This window comes from Chrysochloris asiatica, unplaced genomic scaffold (genome assembly GCF_000296735.1).
Source record: "Chrysochloris asiatica unplaced genomic scaffold, ChrAsi1.0 scaffold00096, whole genome shotgun sequence".
NCBI lineage: Eukaryota > Metazoa > Chordata > Mammalia > Afrosoricida > Chrysochloridae > Chrysochloris > Chrysochloris asiatica.
Window position 1 is genome coordinate 10,578,065 of NW_006408614.1, and position 21,024 is coordinate 10,599,088.

A 21,024-nucleotide genomic window follows, 5' to 3' on the forward strand; every position below is an offset into this window, starting at 1 on the left:
TCTCCAGCCAAGAATCAGCTTTTGCTTATGTAGAAACTCAACTTTTGTTTTCATTTCATTCAATATATACTCTTTGTTTTCATCTTTTAGCATCTTTGGGTACTTCCTTTTCTTCACGTCTTAAGTAAAGCTTGTAGCTCAGTCGTTGGCATGCTGTGTAGAAATGTACTTGAGTCTGTCCTTTCCTTTAAGTTATCCATCGTTTGCAGTCCTTAAATTGTTGATGTTTTTCAAGTTTTAAAATGGGTTTTTAGGAATTCTTTTTATTGGTGATAATCTCATTGAAGTCCCTGTTGGCTGGGTATGGTCAATGCTATGGATCATTTGGGACTGATGAACCTTTCCTTGTGGCCCAGTGTGCGGTCAATGTTTGTAAGAACTTTCCAGAATGTTTGCTGGGTGTGTCCACTTTGCATTCTCTGGGTCCTGGCTTCCATGCCCTCTTGCTAATATTGGGGGGAGATGACCTTAAGAATGTGCTCAGAGCTTGTGGGCACATAGATCCATTCTCATTACTGATTTAAAAGTCCAGTGTTGTAGGACTGGACTTCTAACCACAGGTCAGCGGTTCAGACCCACCAGCTGTAGCTTGGGAGCCCTGTGAGTTGGCGTTGCCTCAGCGACACTGCAGAATCACAGCAGTAACCGTACTGTTAACCATGTCCTCTCTGCCTCCTTTCCGGGTCCGGGGTTTCAGCCTCTGTCATCTCACTTTCTGTCAGGTACATTATTATGGGGATTTTTAAGGCGTAGGAAATGGAAATACATAGTTGCTGTCTGGACGTCGCCTGACCTGGCTTTGAAGTTGACTTGAGAGAAAATCCATTTTTTACTATATTAACAGGCTCAGGCGATGCATTCTAGAATAAATGTGTGACTCAGGTAGGCTTTCAGCCTTTTCTTCGGTGCCCTGACGCCCCTGCGCACTTCAGAGAAGACACAGGCTTTGTTCATCGTTCAGTTGTTGCTGGGGTCTGCCTTTTTTTTTTAAGCCTTCTTCAGGTTTATAAAAAAGTTTTGAAAACAACCAAAACAGAGCTGTTTTATTTCAGCTTAAAAAAAAAAAAACAACTTGCTTCCTAAGGTTATATTTTATCAAGTTACCTGAGGGGAAACTCCATTGTCTTCCAGTTCCATCCCCCTTACTCCCAGTGAACTTTTTGAAACCATGGAGTATTTTTCATTTTGGGTTATTATCAAGGTTGATATGAATCAAGGTTATTATCAAGGTTTACAGCGTGCCTCTGGCTCCCCGGCCCTCCCCCAGGTGTGCCCCCTTTCCTCACTGGTAAAGCGTGTGGATGGCTCTTGTCACAGAACCAGCACAGACACCGCTGAGGGGAGGGCCTCGCTTGGTCGGGGCTGTGTGCTACGCAAGCTTTAAGTTTTAGGGAACATGCCTAAGTCCCTTAAAGGATAAAACCATTAAGAAGAAGCTGACATGTGTTTAGTTTAAATGTTAAAAAGCAGTCATTTGTTGCTTACCGTCTAAAACATTCTGTGACATAGGACACTATGTGATTTGTTGTTGTTGTCAGGTGCCATCAAATCGGTACCAACCCATAACGACCTTATGCACAGCAGAACAAAACACTGCCTGGGCCAACCTCGCTATTTTTGCCACGCTTGAGTCCATCGATGCTGCCATTTGGCCAATCCATCTCGTTGGGGGTCTTCCTCTTTTTCTCTGACCTTCCACCTTACCAAACATGATATCCTTCTCCAGCAACTGCTTCCTCCTGACAATATGTCTGAAGTACGAGAGACAAAGCTTAGCCATCCTGGCCTCCAAGGAGCACTCTGGCTGCACTTTTTCCAAAACAGATCTATTGGTTCTTTTGGCAGTCCATGGCACTTTCAGTATTCTCCTCCAACACCACAACTCAAAAGCATCAATTCTACGACCATCCTTATTCACTGTCCAGCTTTCGCATGCATATGAGGTTATTGAAAATACCATGGCTTGGGTCAGGAGCACCTTAGTTCTCAAGCTGACATCTTTGCTCTTCAACGCTTTAAAAAGGTCTTGTGCACCTACACCTATGGATGCAGTAGCTCAAAAGAGGGAACAAATCCTTACAGCAATTATCATTCCCACCCCTTCCATACACAGAGTAGACAGAGATAGGCAACTTGGACATTGGCTACCCAAAATGTGTGTGTGGGGAGGCCTACAAAGGCAAGAAGTGACTAGCTTACAAGCTTTCAAGAGGGAACCTGGATTCAGAGGGCCCTGGAGGAAGATAGAATCTCCACTGAGTAGTATCCAATCTGTCTAGGTGGGGCTGATGAAATGAAATGTGCATAGATCTCTTGTGATACAATAGTGAATAATTGTTATCAGGACTACTTGTGAAGGTTGGAATTGTAAAGGTAGATGTTTTCTAGCAAGGAGGGGAGTGATTAACTTTTCAGCCTAGGAGTGGAGGTCCCTGGGACCATCAAGGGAGAAGAGTGGAGAGCAAGACCCTACCCAGAGAAGCAGTGATGCCTGAGATGGAGGCAGAGATGATGACGTGGAGAGATGGAGCTGTTGGGGATTTTAGACACCGAGGGAGAGGGGCTGTGTGCTGATGACCGTAGGGCAGGCTTGTAGTGTATATCCTTTGGTTGGTTGATGATGCATGGAGGATACTGTAACCATAGCAATGAAATTATATGTGATAGAATGAATGTAAAACTAATATTCTCCCATGTAAACTATCACATAATTCACAATAAAACATTTAAAAAACAAACAAACATTAGAACAAAAAAATCCCCAAAAAACAAAACAAAACATAAAAAGGTCTTGTGCAACACATTTGCCTAATGTAATATGTCGTCTGATCTCTTAACTGCTGCTTCTGTGAGTGTTAATAGTTGATCCAAGAAGAATGAAGTCCTTGACAACTTCGATCTCTTCTCCATTGATAAGAATGTGGTTTATTGGTCCAGTGGTGAGGATTTTTATGTGGTTTAGACGTGTGCAAACACACTGTGGTAGTGTGGCCCTGCTTTCTCTCAAGCATCTTGAACAAGTGTCGTGCCTTATAGCTGTGTTTGTCGAGTGCTGATGGGGACACATTTGTGTTTTGTCCTCTGTGCGCGTTGTCTTAGTTCTCAGCACTGATAAAACGGAAATACTCAAGTGTGGCTTTAATCCACAGCAGTGGATTCTCACAGTTGTTGCTTGGTGCTGTTGAGCCATTTCCAACCTACAGTGACCCTGCGTACAACAGAACGAAACACTGCGAGATCCTGGGCCCTTCTCACAATTGCTGCTGCCGCTGCGCCCACCTCACAGGTTGTTGTTGTAATGTGCCGTGGAGTTTGTTCCAACTCATAGCGACCCTGTACAGGATTTCCAAGGCTGGAAATCTTTACGGGAGCAGAACGCCTCATCTTTCTCCCGCGGAATAGCTGATAGTTTTGAACTGTTCACCCTGTAATCAGTATAGTACAGAACTCCTTTAGGAGGCTGGAAGTCTGAGTCCAGAGCGCAGCCCAGGGCAAGGCTCCGGGTCTCCTTTCACATGTATGTCTGCATCTCTGTACCCTTCTGACTGCTAATAGCCATGTGTTCACAGCAGTCTGCATCGTGAATGACAGCTCAGAACCACAGGGTGCAGCTGCCTCGGCCCTGTGTGCTGGGATCTCCTTCCCAGGTGGTGAGAAACCTGGCTCTCCATAGTCTAATGGAGGTAATGTCTCCATCACTCTTTTCATTTATAACCAGCTCCCCTTGCATACAGCCGTGCTCACTGTCCTGGATCCTCCACCCCTGTCGACCCCTTCTCATACCATGCCCTCCTCTGCACTCCCACAGTTCCTCACCACCTCCCTGGGCACAGGTTTCCCTGTGTGTGTGCCCACCCGAGGACTTCCAGAGGGAAGGGCGGAGGGGATGTGAGTCTCGTCATCTCGTGGGTAGCATGGCACCCTACAAGAAGGAGGCATGTTATCTGTCACATGGGTGCAGGCCACAGAGGTGAGAAGAGAAGGGGCAGTGGGCCCAGATGAGCTCTCTTTACCAGCTAGTGCGTTTAGGGGATTGGTGGGCGTTCACTCCGAAGCTTCTGGTCAGGAGGAGAAAGGTGTGACCAGGATGTGTGGTGGCCACTGACCACGGGGTGGCGCCTGGAGCCAGTCCCATTGGTGTGCTGAGCTCAGCACCGCTGGCTCTCTGGGTGGGTCTCCAGCTTGGGCATTGGTAGTTTGGAGAGAAATGCACATTTCCATGGCAGTTGTGATGAGAAGGAAGTTTGAGCATTTTTCTGAATAAAAGTCATGTGGAAATAGTCATTAAGGTGTGTTCTGAGTCACCGTGCATCTGGCATCAAGTTGGGTCTGTCATAAAGGTGCATCTGTCTATCTTAAGGGTGAGCTTTCATCAGGAAGGTGTGTTTTCATCAGGAAGGTGCGTTTCTGTCATGAGTCTGCTTTCATGTAAGTGTATATATCACAGTGGTGTGCTGACTTGTCAGAAAGGTGCTGTGGTCTCCGCTGCGTCTCCACTGCGCCTTGACACTTCCCGTGAACAGCCAGCAGGACATGTGGCTCACTCTGGGTCTGCACCCGGAAGGGCTTCCATGCTCCCGATGGAAGGTGCTCACAGGTACTCTCCTTTATCCCCCCGGCAGTATTATTGAGAATATGACTTTTAAAAAATCCTGTAAAACTAGAAAAATCGGACCCTTTCTGAAATAGCCAAAGTTAGATTCATTCTGGACGTCTCTGCAACCGCAACGCCACAAGGAGGAGCAACAGCCGCAGCGTTTGGAGGACACACCTGGACCTGGGAAGGCTGTGTGGCCAGATTTTGTCATCTTTGTAAAAGCAGAAAGACATAGATAATGCAAAGACTCAGGAAAAAAACATATAAATACGCGGCTTTTGAATTCCTGAGAAAGAAACTGCTTGAATGATAGTCTAGCTAAGTAACTAAAGAATCAAAAAGCGAACAGGAAAACCAAGCTCTAAACCCCGCACCTTTGGGAAACGCAGCTTGTAGATGGTCGCTGTCCAGCACAGGAGCCGCTGGTCATGTGACTCTGAGCGCTGGACTTGAGGCCTGCTTCCATTGAAACAGACTGCAAACCTAACCAGCAGCCACAGCGTCCCAAAGCCTGAGCGTGGGCAAGGAAGGCCGCATAGCCCACTGGGCATCTCTGTGCTGACTACTGATTGGAGCAGTGACCTTCTGGATGTAGGGTGGTCCCTGATTGAATCTGGGCTTCTGACGACTTCAAAGTCAGTTTGGACATTTCTTGAATACCTCATTTTTTCTCTACACTGCCTTCTGTTACCACTATCTTTATAAATCTGGTCTTTTGTCTCTGGGTTGGCATGAGAATAATGTGTTGTTGTTGTAGGTGACCCCGTGCACAACAAATGAAACACTGCTGATGTCCTGCATCAACCTCACAACTGTTGCTATGCTTGAGCCCATTGTTGCTCCCACTGTGCCAATCCATCTTGTTGGGGGTCTTCCTCTTTTTCTCTGATCCTCCGCTTTACTAAGGATAATGTTCTTCTCCAGGGATAATATGTCTGAAGTGTGAAAGATGAAGTCTGGCCATCCTGGCTTCTACGGAGCATTCTGGCTGTACTTCTCCCAACACAGATTTGTTGGTTCTATGGGCAGCCCATGATACTTTTAATATTCTCCTTCAACACCATAACTCAAATGCATCAATTCTTCCGTGGTCTTCCTTATTCACTGTCCAGCTTTCACAGGCATAAGTTTATTGAAAATACCATGACTTGGGTCAAGCACACTTTAGTCCTCAAGCTGACATCTTTTCTCTTCAACATTTTAAGAGGTCTTGTGCAGCAGATTTGCCCAATGCAATACGTCATTTGATTTCTTGACTACTGCTTCCATGAGTGTTGATGGTTGATCCAAGCAAAATGAAGTCTTTGACAAGTTTAATCTTTTCTCCATTTATCTTGATGTTATTTATGAGTCCAGTGGTGAGGAGTTTTGGTTACTGGAAGTGTAACTCATACTGAAGGCTGTGACCTTGGATCTCCCTCAGTATTTTAAGTCCTTTTTGTTTTCAGCAAACAAACATCTGCATATCACAGGTGGTTAATAAGTCTTCCTCCGATCCTCATGCCATATTCTTCATATAATCCAGCTTCTTGGATTATTTGTTCAACACACAGGTTGAGTAAATATGGTGAAAGAATACAACCCTGGTGCACACCTTTCCTAATTTTAAGCCATTTTGTATTGCCTTGTTCTACTTGAACAATTGCCTCTTTGTCTATGTACAGGTTCCTCATGAGCATCATTAAGTGTGCCAGAATGCTCATTCTCCGCAATGTCCATAGCTTGTCATGATCCACACATTGAAAGCCTTTGCGTAGTCAATAAAGCACAGGTAAACATCTTTCTGGTATTCTCTGCTTTCAGCCAAGATCCATCAGACATCAGCAGTGATATCTCTCGTTCCACGGCCTCATCTGAATCCGGCTTGAACCTCTGCAAGTTCTCTGTCAATGTACTGCCATAGCCATTTTTGAATGATCTTTCGCAAAAGTTTACTTGCATGAAATATCAATGATGCTCCTTATGATTTCTGCGTTCCATTGGGTCACTTCCCATCAGTTGGCCAAGCAAGGAGCTGTCTTCCGAATTTCTTGGCATAGATGAGTGAGTGCCTCCAGTGCCACATCATTTTTTTTGGAAGATTTCCATTTGTATTCCTCTATTTCTGGAGGCTTGTTCTTTGCCAGTGTCGTCAATGCACCTTGGACTTCTTCCTTTTGTAGGATTGACTCTTGATCATATGCTAGTTCTTGAAATAGTTGAACATCAGCCATTTCTTTTTGGCACAGTGATTCTGTGTATTCCTTCCATCTTCTTTTGATGCTTTCTGCATCACTAAATAATTTGCCCATTATTGTTGTCATTAAGTGCTATCAAGTTGGTTCTGACCCATAGTGACCCTGTACAGGGTTTCCTAGGAGTGGCTGGTGAACTTGTACCACTGACCTTGTAGTTTAAACTGACTTTGCAGTCCAGCACATTAACCCCCAGCACCACACCAGTAATCCATATTGCCCTTCAATATTACAAATCGAGGCTTACATTTTCTCTTCCGTTCTCTCAGCTTGAGAAATGCTGAGCGTGTTCTTCCCTTTTGATCTTCTAGGTCTTTACACATTTCATCATAATATTTGACTTTGTCTTCTCAAGCTGTCCTCTGAAAATTTCTATTCAGCTCTTTTACATCCTTTTTCCTTCCATTCGCTTTAGCATCTCGACACTGGAAAGCAAGTCTCAGAGTCTCTTCTGACATCCATTTTGGTCTTTTTCTTCTTTCTCATCTTCTTAGTGACTTTTTGCTTTCTTTTCTTGTATGATGATCTTGGTGTTGTTGATGATGACCACAACTCTTCTGGTCTTGGGTCATTTGTATCTAATTCATCAAATCTGTTCTTGAGGTGATCTCTAAATTAAGGTGGAATCTGTTCAAGGTCATATTTTGCCTGTCATGGACTTGTTTTCATTTTCTTCAATTTTAGCCTGAACTCGCATATGAGCAACTGATGGTCTGTTGCACAGTGTGCCTCTGGCCTTGTTTTGACTGATGATGTGGAGAGTTTCCACTGTCAATTTCCACGTAGTCATCTTGAGGTGAGGTCCATGTGTACAGTTGTCTTTTATGTTGTTTTAAAAAGGTATTTGCAATGAACAAGTCATTAGTTTTATAAAATTCTGTCACGCGATCTCCAGCGTCATTCCTGTCACCAAGGCCGTATTTTCCAACTACTGATCCTTCCTCTTTGTTTCCAATCTTTGCATTCCAGTCACCAGTAATTATCAGTACATTTTGATTGCATCTTTGATCCGTGTCAGACTGAAGAAGTAGATAGAGTTCTTTAATTTCATTATCACTGGCTTTAGTGGTAGGTGCGTAAATTTGAATAATACCGCTATTAACTGGGCTTCCTTGTAGACATGTGGATATTATCCTAACACAGACAGCATTGCACTTCAAGATAGATCTTGAAATGTTCCTGCAACCCCATTCCTCCTCAATTTTTCATTCCCAGAATAGTAAACCATGTGACTGTCAGATTTAAAACGGCCAATGCCAGTCCATTTCAGCTCACTAGTGTCTAGGATATCGATGTTTCTGCGTTTCATTTCATTTTGACAACTTAGAATTTTCCTAGATTCATACTTCATACATCCCAGTGTTCCAATTATTAATGGACGTTTACAGCTGCTTCTCCTCATTTTGAGTTGTGCCCCATCAGCAAATGAAAGTTCCAAAGGCTTTACTCCATTCGTTTCATCACGGTCAACTGTACTGTGAGGAGGCAGCTCTTGCCCAGTTGTATCTTGAATGTCTTACAACCTGAGGGCTCATCTTCTGGCACTATATCTGACAGTGTTCCAATGCTATTCATAAGGTGTTCAGTGACAAAGTGATCAAAAATAGTCCATCTCTCTTCCTTTCTAGTCTGTCTTAGTCTGAAGCTCAGCTGAGACCGGTGTACCATGATGACATCAGCAAATTACACTCTGACATTTCATGTCGTACACATTAGTAGCGACAAGTCGTACACACACACACACACACAGACACACACGGATGGTTGCAAGTGCAGTTTGTAGTAACTTGAGTATGTTGTAAGTTGGGGACCAACTAAAATTACATTAAACTTAATCCCACCTGTTTCTATTTACTTTTTAAACACAGCAGTAAATTGCTTACGTGGTTGGCGTAATGGGCTGGGGACATGCACAGAGCGGAGTGTAAGTGTCACTGGCAGATTCGAGTGTGAGCCCCGTCAGTGTGAGCCCCTCAGTCGGTCCTGGGAAGTTGGGTTTATGGAGAAATCGATGATGGTGGTGATGTTGTTAGAACGTGACCTGAACTGGAGTTGTCTTTTATCACTGAGGCTTTCTCTTTGCCTCCTTAACAGCACTTTCTGATGGCTGCTGCTCATAATTTTAATGCCGCCAAATTTCTCAACCTTTTCTCTTATGGCTAGCGCCTTTAACGTCTTTGTTATAAAAAAAAAAATCCATCCCTTCTCCCAGGTCAGAAAGATACAAAGGAGCTTCAGAAAGTTTGTGGGAAAATGGAGTTAAAAGAATAATGGAATTTTTAAGTCCCCATGTATTTATTTTCCTTAAAAAGTTAAAGGTTTGCTTTACTCCTGAGTGCACCGGAAGCTGAGTGTTCTGTATTCTGTGAGCTAGAGGCCCCGTTTTCGTTTTTTGAATGGATTGCCATTTTCCTTTCTTCTTCTGCTTCCCACCCGGAGCTGCAGTGCCCTGTCTGCCACGTATGCAATCCCACACCAGAGCTCGGGAAGCCTCTTCTGAAAGGACTAGAGAGTGGCGGTCCTTCCCTCCCGTTGTTCCCACACCCTGCCAGCTCTGCTGCCCACAGTGAGGAAACAGCCACCCCACACAAGGAGTGACAGAATGGGGCTCCAGTAGAGCTTGACTATGTCGGCCCTATGTAGCTCCACGTGCCATGGGATATTAGCCTTTAGACATGTCTGCATCTGTTTATAAGTGCACAGCCCATTGTGGGTTTGTGGACTGCTGTGGAAACTTGACATGGTCTTCTAGCCACAGTCTTTGCAATCCCACAAACAATGGGTGGTGTCTCTTCTTGTCCTGCCTGCCTGGGGAAGATGAGCTGGCAGGAGACGCTCACAGCAGGAGATGATTCTGTTTTGATGAATTGTTAACAGGCTTCACTGGGATTGTAAAAACCTGGAACTCTAACGTGGGCATTAGCCAGTTTTGCCATCCTGCTGGTATACAGTGAGCCTTCTCAGCAGCCATCTCACATGCCCTTTAGGCCCCAGGATCCCTGCACATTGACCCTCCTTGACCCAGGGACAGAGCTGTGACACCGGAGGAGGGGCAGAGGAGCCGCGGCTGCAGAACCAAGCGCCCGAGCATGGGACAGAGCCACGGGCTCCAGGCCCAGGGAGGAACAAGGCCGAGAGCTTCCAGCCTGGAGGCTCCCTCTCCGACTGGGCTGCCCCGGGCACTTCAATAGGGGAGCAAGGCTGGCTGGCCCATGGAGCTAGAGCCAAGTGCCTTCAGGCCGAGGCTTATGGTGGCTAGTGTGCCCTGTGGACATTCATCAGCAGTGGTAGAGTTTTGTAATGTTGCCTGGGCAGGGCCGAGGCCAAGGACCAGAGAATAGCTGTGAAGAGGCTGTCCTGTTTGAAGACCTGTGTCTTGAGCATTTGTGATCCTGACTTGTACCTGGTTACCTTCCTGAATGAAGCGCCTAAACCCCAGTGTGGCCTGTGACTTGTGTGTTGTCATTGGCAGGACTTGTTGAGTCCAGCTGAGAGGTGGACAGTGCCGTGGGAGTGACCGATGGGGTCAGAACTGGTCTAGTGTGGGGGTGCTCACTCTGCCTGATGGGTCTACTTTCTCTACACGCTAACCCCCATGAAACGTGGGGCCAGCCGCCCAACTTCCAGCCCAGGGTGCCTCCACGGCTCCTTTCGTAGACCTCAGCATTGTGTAAACATAACCCTTGTGAAGGGGCTTCCAAACATTGATGGGAAAGTTCTGCTAGCTCTTCATTTCCATCTGTCCCAAACTTTTCGAGGCCCCCTTGTATGTGTACTGGGAGACCAGCGGTGGCTGTGGCTCACTTTGCCGGCGACGGTCTGCAGCCCATGCTGTCTCCGAGGTCTACCTGTACGTGGGTCATGTCAGGTGACCATCCTGGAATAGCGGTGCTGTTGTCCCCCTTTCACAAGGAGGCCTCAGAGGGTGAGGGACTGACTCGTCAGAGGCTGCTGGCTGGGATGCAGACCCAGGCCGTCGGATGCTGTTCTTCATCCCGTTGTGCCAGCTGGAATGTCCAGGCCGGAGGCCCCACAGTAGAGATCAACAGTGGTGTACTGAGAACTATGAAGGCGCTCCTAAACATTCACAGGCAGTGGAATGAAGAATGAGTGGATTTTCCCAGGAACTTTTGGAAGCCCCATCATGGGCTATTTCGTGATAAACAGGACCCTCAGAGCCATTAGTTGATCTGTACTTTTCCCCTATAGAGAATGCGGCTTTATGAAGAACATGAACTTCGAGACGATGCATAGAAATCTATTTCTGAGGTCAGGGGAGAGAGAGTATTAATCGTGGACAATCACACTTGGATATAACTTCCCTCTCCCCTCTTAATCTCGCTCTGGCCTATTGGGTTTGTTCTTGTCTGGTAAAGCCTAATTAATACTCTGCTCAGGAGCCTTCAGAACCTGTCAAACCCCATGGTAGGTGGAGGCAGAGAGCAGGTACCACTAGACTGCAGATGGCGGCCCTCCCGTGGCCCCCAAGTCCTGCTTCGGAGAGAGCAGCAGCCGGATCTGGCTGAGGGCCGGGTTTTTGTCTGCTGAAGCGTGGCATTTGGAATTGAAAGAAAGAAAGGAAATCTTTAAGGTCAATCATTTTTATTGACCTGGCCTTTAATACATCATCATAAAATTTAAAACCACTATAAACATACAGTGCCCCCACTTCTGGGGGCAGCGTGGGTGGTAAAGTGCCCAGAATCTTAAGTCCCCAGAGTAAGTGACTTTGTGGGTATGTGAGAGCCCAGCACTGGGGCCCTTGTGTCGGGAGCCTCCAGTGTGCAGCCTGGTGGGTGGTCGGGGCGGGAAGCCCGTGGAAACCCTGGCTTTCTGTAATGAAGACTTTTGAGATCTAATTTCAGGGTTGCGGGTTATTTGTGCTTTTAAAATAGAGATGAAAGGGACTGTATCAAACAAACAAACAAAAACCCCAAACCAGTTGCCATTGAGTGAACTCGTGGCGACCCCTCGTGTTACAGAGTAGAACTGCGTGCTGTTGGATGTATTTCTCCGTCTGCAGCAGAGTCCCCACATACGTGCCTGATGAGGAACGTTTGGTGGCCGGCTGGTAAGCTGACACAAGGGCAAGTCACAGGTTCTCCGAGGCGCCACTAAGGGACCTGTCCCGCAGCTGCAGGCGAGTGCCGTGGTTCTAGCGGGTGCCTTCGGAGCAGTTTGCTGGGCGCCAGCACTCTTCTCTAGGCCTACCTACAGGATAGATTCTTCTGTTTCTGTTTCACTGTGAGATCCAGAGACACTGAGGCAAACGCCATGTCCTTTACTGAGGAGCTGGTGGCGCTCCTGAGCACCTTGGTCAACCACTCGCCCCTCTGACCACAAATCCACCCACGTGCCACGGGGTTTTAGATGGTGATCGTGTAATAATATGTTTTCATGTGCTGTTAGCTCTTCTGTTTCCAAAATTCAAGAAAAAACATTTGACCATAAGGTCAGTTTGAACTACAAGGTTGGTGGTTCAAACTCACCAGCAGCTCCTTGGAAACCCTATACAGGGTCCATATGAATCGGAACTGACTCAATGGCACTTAATAACAACTACAAATTCCATCTGGTTAGTGTGACCTCAGATTCTCACCGCTGGGTTGGCGGTTCAAACCCACCAGTCGCTCCTCTGAAACCCTATTCATGGTCGCTATAAGTCTGAACTGGCTCGATAGCACTTAACAACAACGTTTAACATCTATGCCACAGGGGTTTCATAACGACACAGTTCTAGGAACTCTATATGATGGGGTGTCAAAAGGTTGGTGGGAACATTCCATGACCTTATCATTGCACTTTTCCTCAAAACATTTGAAGCTCCTCGTATAATGCAGTCTGTCATTTAAGAGGTGTGCTTTCATTTTTAAAACCTTTTTATTGTGAGCTGAGTGAAGGTTTACAAAGCAGGTCATCAGTTTGACACCCAACACGTCACGTACTTGGTTTCATCTCAGTGGTTGCTGTCCCGCCAGCATAGCGTCGTTCATCCCATTCCCTCGGTTTCCTCTTTCCACCCCCACTCCTTCCCCCAGCCTAGCCTGTATACTAGTTCATTTTGGATGACACGTAGTTTCCAAATACTTTCACTTTGTAACTTCCCTTTTCGTTTCTTACAAGGGTCTTCACAGAACGAAAGTCTGTAGTTTGGGTGAAGTTCCGCTGATCAATTTTGCTTTTGTGGATTGTCTTCTGGTATCAAGCCTTAGATCCTAGCCCTAGGTCTCCCAGATTTCCCCCTATGTCTTCTATGTTGTGCGTTTTGAGTCCGTGGTCTATTTTAAGTGAATTTTGGGCTAAGCTGTTAGACTTGTGGTGTCTTTATTTACTTAAGGTTGTCCAATTTATTGAAAAGGCCAGATTCCCGCACTGAATTGTGCGGCTCAGTGGGCCACATTTGTGTGGGTCTGTTCTGGGCCCTCTGTTCTGTCCTGCTAGCTGTGTACCAGCACCCCCTAGTGGTGATCACAATATCTCTCTTAGAAGTCTCACATGGGATAGGCTGGCCCCGCCCACTTGGAATCTTCAGTTTCAAAATGGGTTCTTCTAGTTCCTGTGTTTTTCAATGTCTATTTTAGAATCATCTTACATCTACCAAAGATCCTGCTGGGTCTTGATAGGAATTGTGTTAAACTCGTACATTAGTTTACAATTCTGGGTCTCCCCATTTATTTAGATCACCTTTGAATTCTTTCATCAGCCTTGTGTAGATTTTAGCGCATGAGTCCTGCTAATGTTTTGTTAGATTTACCACTAAGTAGTTTATTTGTTTAAAAGTGATCATAAATGGTATTTTTCCTTTTGGTGTCCACCTTCAGTTCTCTTTGCCAGTCGGTGGAAATACAACGGATTTTTGTTCATCTTCGATTCTGTAGCCTTGCTGAGCTCCCTCGTTACTTCTAGGACTTTTACATTTTATCCTTTGTTCCATTTACCTAGCATTTCCTCTGTGTACTGGCGTTATACAAAAGCTCTCTGTATACTTATATACAATAACAGAGTCAATAAAGGATGGAGCTAGCGACGCCGGAGGAGATACACTCGACCTGAGGTTGGTTTGAACCGCAAGGTCAGTGGTTCAAACTCAACCAGTCGCTCCTTGGAAACCCTGTACAGAGTTGTCATGGGTTGGAGCCAGCTTGATGGCACTTTACAACAAGAAGAGACTTACTCAGTTGCAGAACCTCCCACCCCAGGCCCTTTATCAGCCCTGGTCTGCCGTGACCCTGGGCCTCACCTGGGCCTGGCTCCCACCTGTCTTCCTTCCCCTATGGCTGGTTTCTGGGAAGCTGGGTTTCAAGGTCATTTGGGATGCGAAGGTGACCCCTTCAAGTCACGTGATGCAAGAACAGTTCTCTCTCAGAGCCCCTTTGGGACTTCGGAGCAGTGACTGCAGCCAGCTTCTGGGCAGTTAGTAACTAAACTGTCTCTGTAGTAGCGTGACCCTTGGACAGCTGGGCAGGCAGGGATCCTGTGCCTAAGGTGTGTGGCCCCTCACATCCACCCAGGGAGCCACATGCCATTCTCCCGTGTTTCATACACCCAGGCTGAGGCGCTCTCTCTCTCTCTCTCTCTCTCTTTCTGTGTCCCCCACATCTGCAGGAGAAACCGCTGGTCTATGAGTCGGCCTGGAAGAAGGAGAAGGACATTGTCTCCAAGGAGATGGAAAAGCTCCGCACATCCATCCAGGCACTGTGCAAGAGCGCGCTGCCCCTGGGTAAGATCATGGACTACATCCAGGAGGACATGGACGCCATGCACAATGAACTGCAGCTGTGGCACAGTGAGAGTCGGCAGCATGCTGAGGCCCTACACGCCGAGCAGAGGTCAGCACGGGGGCAGAGGTCAACATGGGGACAGAGGTCAGCACGGGGGCAAAGGTCAGCACAGGGGCAGAGGTCAGCACGGGGGCAGAGGTCAGCACAGGGGCAGAGGTCAGCACGGGGCAGAGGTCAGCACAGGGACAGAGGTTAGCACGGGGGCAGAGGTCAGCATGGGGACAGAGGTCAGCACAAGGACAGAGGTTAACACGGGGCAGAGGTCAGCACGGGGATGGGGGAGGCCCTGCACACTGAGTGGAGGTCAGCCAAATAGGGGCTGGTGGGGACTGGGGGCCTTGCACATGGAGCAGAGATTGATGGGGTAACTGGGGACCCACCCTGCAAAGGATTAGAGGTCAGCGGGGCTGGGGAGCTTGGGGGTTGGGGGCCCTGCATGCAGATCAGAGATCACTGGGAGACTAGGGGTCTGAGGAGGCCCAATGGACTAGGAGTGTTGGGGCCAGGCAGGCTGGGGAGCTGGCCTGTATAGAGTTTCTGAGGAGTGGCTGGTGAGTTTGAACCGCTGACCCTGCAGTCCAGTGCTTCCATGGCGCCCTGGGGAGAGTTCTGCAGGGAGGACCCTGGTCTCTGCTCTCTCTTCTCCCTCCTCCCCAAAGGCACTGCTGGTCTTCCTCGTCAGCAGAGCAGCCGGGAAAGGTGCTCAGTTCATACCAGACACAGACTTTGAAATGGGAAATCACGGGAGTTTGCACCTTGTTCTATTTTTATTTTCATGTGCCAGTTTTTGATGGCTTTCCGTTAGAAGATACTTCCTTTTTTCACTCTGAAAGAAATGAGGGTGAATCATGTAAAATTGTTGTCATTAAAGAACTAGCCGCCCCAAGTGGGATCGCTTCTATACTTACCCTCAGTTTACCTGGAATGAGGTGGAGCTATGTTGTTGTGGACTCCTGGTGTAGGATCAGCCCTGGGCTGCCACCACAAGGTCGGCAGTTCAAACCTACCATCTTCTCTATGGGTACAAGGTCGCTATGGGTCGGAAACGACTCAACCGCATTTAACAACAACAATGCTGTGGTGGACTCCTGGTGTGGTGCTGTAGGGTCAGCACTGGACCGTAAGGAAACCCCATGCAGGCAGGGTCTCTGTGAGTCAGAACCCACTCGACAACACTTGGAATTGTGGGGTGCCATTGAGTTGATTCTGCCTCATGGTGACCCCGTGACCTTACTGAAGTACCCGATAGGGTTTCCTGAGCTGTCATCTTAGAGTAGACTGCGGGTGGATTTTTGGTGCGTCCCTATCGGCGTTACCCTTTGTCTGGGCCTGGAGCCGTAGTGATGCCCCGTCCCTGCCCCCCCAGCATCACGGACGGCACGGTGGAGCCCCTGAAGGCTGAGTTGGTGGAGCTAGAGCAGCTGATTAAGGAGCAGCAGGACAAGATCTGTGCCGTGAAGGCCAACATCCTGAAGAATGAGGAGAAGATCCAGAGGATGGTGCACAGCATCAACTTGAGCTCCCGACGGTGAAAGCTCGGCGTTGCCGGGACTGAAAGTCGTCCTCACTGTAAAAATAAAAAGGGAGATAGAACGTGCTCACTCTTCTAAGTTTCCGTTTGCTCAGCAGACGAACAGCTTCCCAAGCGATTGCCCAGCTGATTCCGGGTTCTGAGCTTTAAAACCCGTCGGGTGTAGCAGTGTGTCTGGAAAGAGCCCGCTTTCTTAGCGCAGATTGCATTGCAGGCAGGTGTTCAGAACGCTCGTCAGTTTCTGAACCGGAATCTCCCTGCAGGTGAGTGGGTGGCCACGCCAGGGGACACGGGGTCTGGAGCGTTTTGAAGCCTGGTGAAGGGCTTCGCAGGTGAGGCAGTGGCCTCGGGGAGGCTGGCTGCGCTCTTGCGTGGACATTTCAGCGATAGAACGAGGCCTCAGAAGCGCTGTGTCCTGGTGGTCAGCTCTTTCCCACCGATGGCGCATGGGAACCGCTAGGCCACCTCCTAGTGTCTCTGCCCAGCCCTTCACGTCTGCACACTTAAAACAAGCGTTCAATCCGGCCTCCTCGGCAGGGTCTGCAGGTGACTTCGTCTCCAGCTGGTGACATTTGGAGCCTGGGTTTCCTCACATACGTGCCCATATGGCCCTTTAAGCAGAGGCTCTTGCCCTGCCCCATCCTCCCCTGGCCCCTGCACAGGCGTGTGCTCCCCAAAAGAGCCACGGATCTGGGGAAATCCGGGAAAGAAAGCCCTGATTTAGAACAAAAGTGGAATGGTACCGTTGTTTTTTGGAAATTGTTTTTGAAGTAAAGGTTTTGTTTTATGTATATGGTTTATATTTCGTTTTTCACATATTTCTGCTGTAAATACTTACTCAGATCTAAGTTATTGCACAGGAGGGCAGGCCTGGGTCTGGAGATGGCCTTCGGGGCCTTCAGGTCCGGTTCTTGAGACTCTAGCTCAGACGCAGGCCCTGCAGCGCCGCAGCCTCGGGGTTCGAACACGCACGAGTTTCGCCCACAGCACAGTGTCCTTTTGCTTTAATGCAATTTCCAAACTCCATCGCTTCCTGAGGTAGTTCTGTGATCTTCTACCCTGAAGAAGGCCAAGAGGCAGATGGTTAAAGTCTGCCGCCGTGAAACACCGACCTTGCAGACCCTTCGGGGGGCGGGGAGAGAGGAGTGTGCCAGTGATGTGGAGCGCTGGGTGTCTGCAGTCTCTTTCCCGCTGTCTGGGACAGTTCAGTCACGGGCCTGCATGGACCCTGTCTCGCTTCACGCCTGCCTTTGGTGACTCTGTTTATCTGAATAGAATATTGTGTGTGTGGCAGGGGACTGCACTCATTGTATGCCAGTTAAAATGTGTTTGTATGAAGTAGTGGCTCAGATTGTATCATACAATTTATTTTTCTTTTATACATAAATCATTAAAAGCAATCACCTATTTTTTCTACAAGTGTATGGAATGTGCATTTCAGTTCATAACTGGGCTTGGGGTCGGGGGGGGGGCAGACCTTTATAAGCATTTGTGTTTATTTTCAGATGCATGCATTTTGTCATTCTCGTGAGGGAAGTTCTGGGAACTTCCATCTTTCCTTTATGAGCGCAGCACTTCCCCCTGTTCTGGGTGGAGAAGTGATGTTTGATAAGCCGGGCCAGTCCGTCTCAGAGACCTGAAAGATGATCCATGCTTTTTGTAGACGATTGTTACAGTCTGGGCACCCCTGAAATCCTGGTCTTATTTGTTCTTATAAGAAAATACACACGTGGGATCCACACACACCTTCCTCTGTCAGGTTGATGAGTTTCCAAGGGTTCCTGAAAGCCTAACTTCCAGAAATTGAATTTCAAGTTGAGTGGATTCTAATTTTTATATTCAAAGGAGACAAGTCACCCTTCAGAAAACACGTACTTCTAGAATAAAGTATGAGCTTTCTCCTGTGATTCTCATACTTCTTTTTCTTTCCAACAAGCAACTTAAGTAGTACGTGGATGGCAGGAGATGTTGCTGTTACGGCGTGATGTCGTTGTAGGGTATCGGTGGTGTGGAATTCCACACCGTGTGTTGGCAGGCACCCCAAGTTGCCGCGCAGTGGATGGAGGTCTGGCCTGTGGGCGCAAGGACGGATGTATGGCCAGGCTTGATGTCAGACAGTGGCAGGCAGAGGGGGGCCAGTGTGCTGCAATGGCCACAATGATCCGTTCTGAAATGACCAGCCCAGTGCAAACCAAGTCTCCTGCCAACTCGGACATGGCTCAGAGCCGTGCTGTGCACGAGCTGTAGGAGAAGTCTTGTTTTCCTCACACCTTCTGAGGCTGCCGCCCAGACCTCTCTGAGCCAGCTGCTCAGCACAGTCTTGACAAAGCAAAGGTATTCAACGTGGAGCACGAGCAGTCACGTCGGAGAGAAGTGGGGAGTGTGTGCAAGGCAGAGACACACACATTCTCAGTGTCTTAGAGCCAGCACTGATCCCCGGGGTGACATTGTAGGATCAGCACTGGACCGGTAACCACAAGGGCAGCAGTTCAAACCCAGCAGCCGCTCTCAGAAAGCGTATACGAGGTCGCTCTGAGTCAGAGCTGATTCGACATTGCCTAACAACAACCATAGCCTCTTACTGTTGAGTTCCAGAAGGTGACTCAATTTTCAATTCAACAGGAAAAATTCTAAACTATAAAACCTGATTTTAAGTCTATTTTAAGCCAAGCTCCATTTTGCACATTGAATTCTTTAACCAAGGAAATGGCTTCTTCTGGTGGTTCTTCCAGGAGTACTGGTGGTATAGTGGGTTAAGCATTAGGCTGCTGACCCACAAGGCAGGAGGTTCAAACCCACCAGCTGCTCCGAGAGAGAACTGTCAGTCTGCTTCCATAAAGATGGTGGCCTTGGAACCGAGAGGACGCTTGTGCTCTATAGTAGGACCGCTGTGCGTCCTGACAGGCTTCATGGCACTGGGGTGGTTGGGTTGCCTTGTTTAACCGAGTTCTGAAGTTAGAGTCGACCCCTGGGCTGGCTCTATAGGATTAGCACTGGATGGCAAACCACAAGGTCAGCGCTTCAAACCCACCCGCTGCTCCTGGGAAACCCTTACAGGGTCGCTGTGAGTCGGAACCGACAACGAAGTTAGAGTGCATATAGGAAGGCGATGGTCTGATGAGCCAGGAGGACATTGGCTGTAAATTCATGTGACCAGAGGGTCTGTGCAAGTGACCGGTGCTCCAAGCCACCAGCTGAGAGCTACACGTGGCTGTGAGGTTTCTCATCATCGCCGCCAGCAGACAAGCCTGCTCGTGGCCATCTGCCTGCACTCCACTTGCACTCGTTCATCGCAAGTGATGCTGATAACGGATGCTTCGTTCTTCTCCACACTCTGGAATTTCCCAGTTTGGCTTCGGAAAGTTTTTTTTCCAATGACGACAACCACGACAGGACATCATGAAATACTTCATTTGTTAGATGCCGTCAAGTCAGTTCCAACACATAGCGACCCTGTGCACAACAGAACGAAACCCTGCCCAGTCCTGCGCCAGCCTCACAATTGTGAAGTTTGAGCTCATTGCCACTGCCTGTGTGTCAAGCCATCTCGAAGCTCTTCCTCTTGTTCACTCACCTATTTACCAAGTACAATGTCCTTCTTAAGGGACGAGTCCTTTCTGACAACACGTCCAAAGTACGAGAGACAGTCTCCCCTTGATGTCTCCTAAGGAGCATCTGGTGGTACTTCTTCCAAGACAGATTTGCTTGTGTTCTGGAAGTCCATGGTGCTTTCAGTATTCTTCTCCAACACCATAATCCAAATGCATCCATTTGTCTACAGTCCTCAGTGTCCAGCTTTCGCATACATGTGAGTTTATTGGTAATACCCTGGCTTGGGTCAGGCACACCTTTGTCCTCAAGCTGATATCTCATTAACACTTTTTTTTTTTTTAAAGGTATCCAAAGTGTGTTTGTTGGCATGGTCTCCCCCCGCATCTAGGTTCGGGGTGCTTTTAGTACTGCTTCTGTCTGAAGGAGCACCCTTCTGCAAGCCAGTCCTGGTTTTCCTCCTGACAGGACAATGGGGCAGCCAGCACAGTAGACTAAAGTTGGTGCCTGGCTAAGGGTGCACTAAGGCCATCATTGAAGCAATCTGAACTGTCTGGGCAGCTCACACTCATGAGGTAGGAACTGGGGCTCGGCACAGGGGCTTTGGACAGGGCTGAGGGAGATCCTTTGTGAGAGGCAAGATCACCTGGGGTTGTCATCCCCACCAGAAAGCCCTGAACATTTGAAAGAGGTCTTGTGCAGTAGATTTGCCTAATGCGAATCTTTGATTTCTTGACTGCTGCTTCCATGGGTGTTGATAGTGAATCCAAGCAAAATGAAGTCTTTGACAACTTCAATCTTTTCTCCATTTTTCATGATGTTATTTATTGGTCCATTTGTGAGGATTTTTGTTCTCTTTACATTGAGGTACAACCCATACTGAAGGTTGTCGTCTTTGATCTTCATCAGTAAACACTCCAAGTCTCTCTCATCTGCATCTTGCAGGTTGTTAATGAGTCTTCCTCCAAACCTCATACCACGTTCTTCATATAATTCAGTTTTCAGATTATTGGATCAGTGTACGGATTGAATAGGCATGCTGAAAGGATACAACCCTGACACACACCTTTCCTGATTTTAAACCATTCAGTATCTCCTTGTTCTATTCTAGTGAGTACCTCTTGGTCTATGTACAGGTTCGTCTGGAGCACACTTGTTTTGAAATATCCATTCTTCACAATGCTATTCCTAGTTTGTTATGATCCACAGCCTGGTAGTCTGTTTTCAGCCAAGACCCATCTGATGGTAGCAGTGATAATTCCTCTTTCAATGTCGTCTTCTGAATCTGGCTTGAATCTCTCGTAACTGCCTGTTAATGCACTGCTGCAACCA

The 21,024-nt window shown here is 47.7% G+C and overlaps 1 protein-coding gene across 1 annotated transcript in view; it reads left to right on the plus strand.

The window, feature by feature from the left end:
- The window catches only part of TRAF3IP1 (TNF receptor-associated factor 3 interacting protein 1), an 83,064-nt gene extending 66,920 nt beyond the window's left edge, over positions 1-16,144 (plus strand). The window contains exons 16-17 of the mRNA XM_006866825.1: positions 14,437-14,660; positions 15,979-16,144. Of these exons, the coding sequence (XP_006866887.1) occupies positions 14,437-14,660; positions 15,979-16,144 (390 nt within the window). The remainder of the gene's footprint in view (positions 1-14,436; positions 14,661-15,978) is intronic.
- The last annotated feature ends 4,880 nt before the right edge of the window (positions 16,145-21,024 follow it).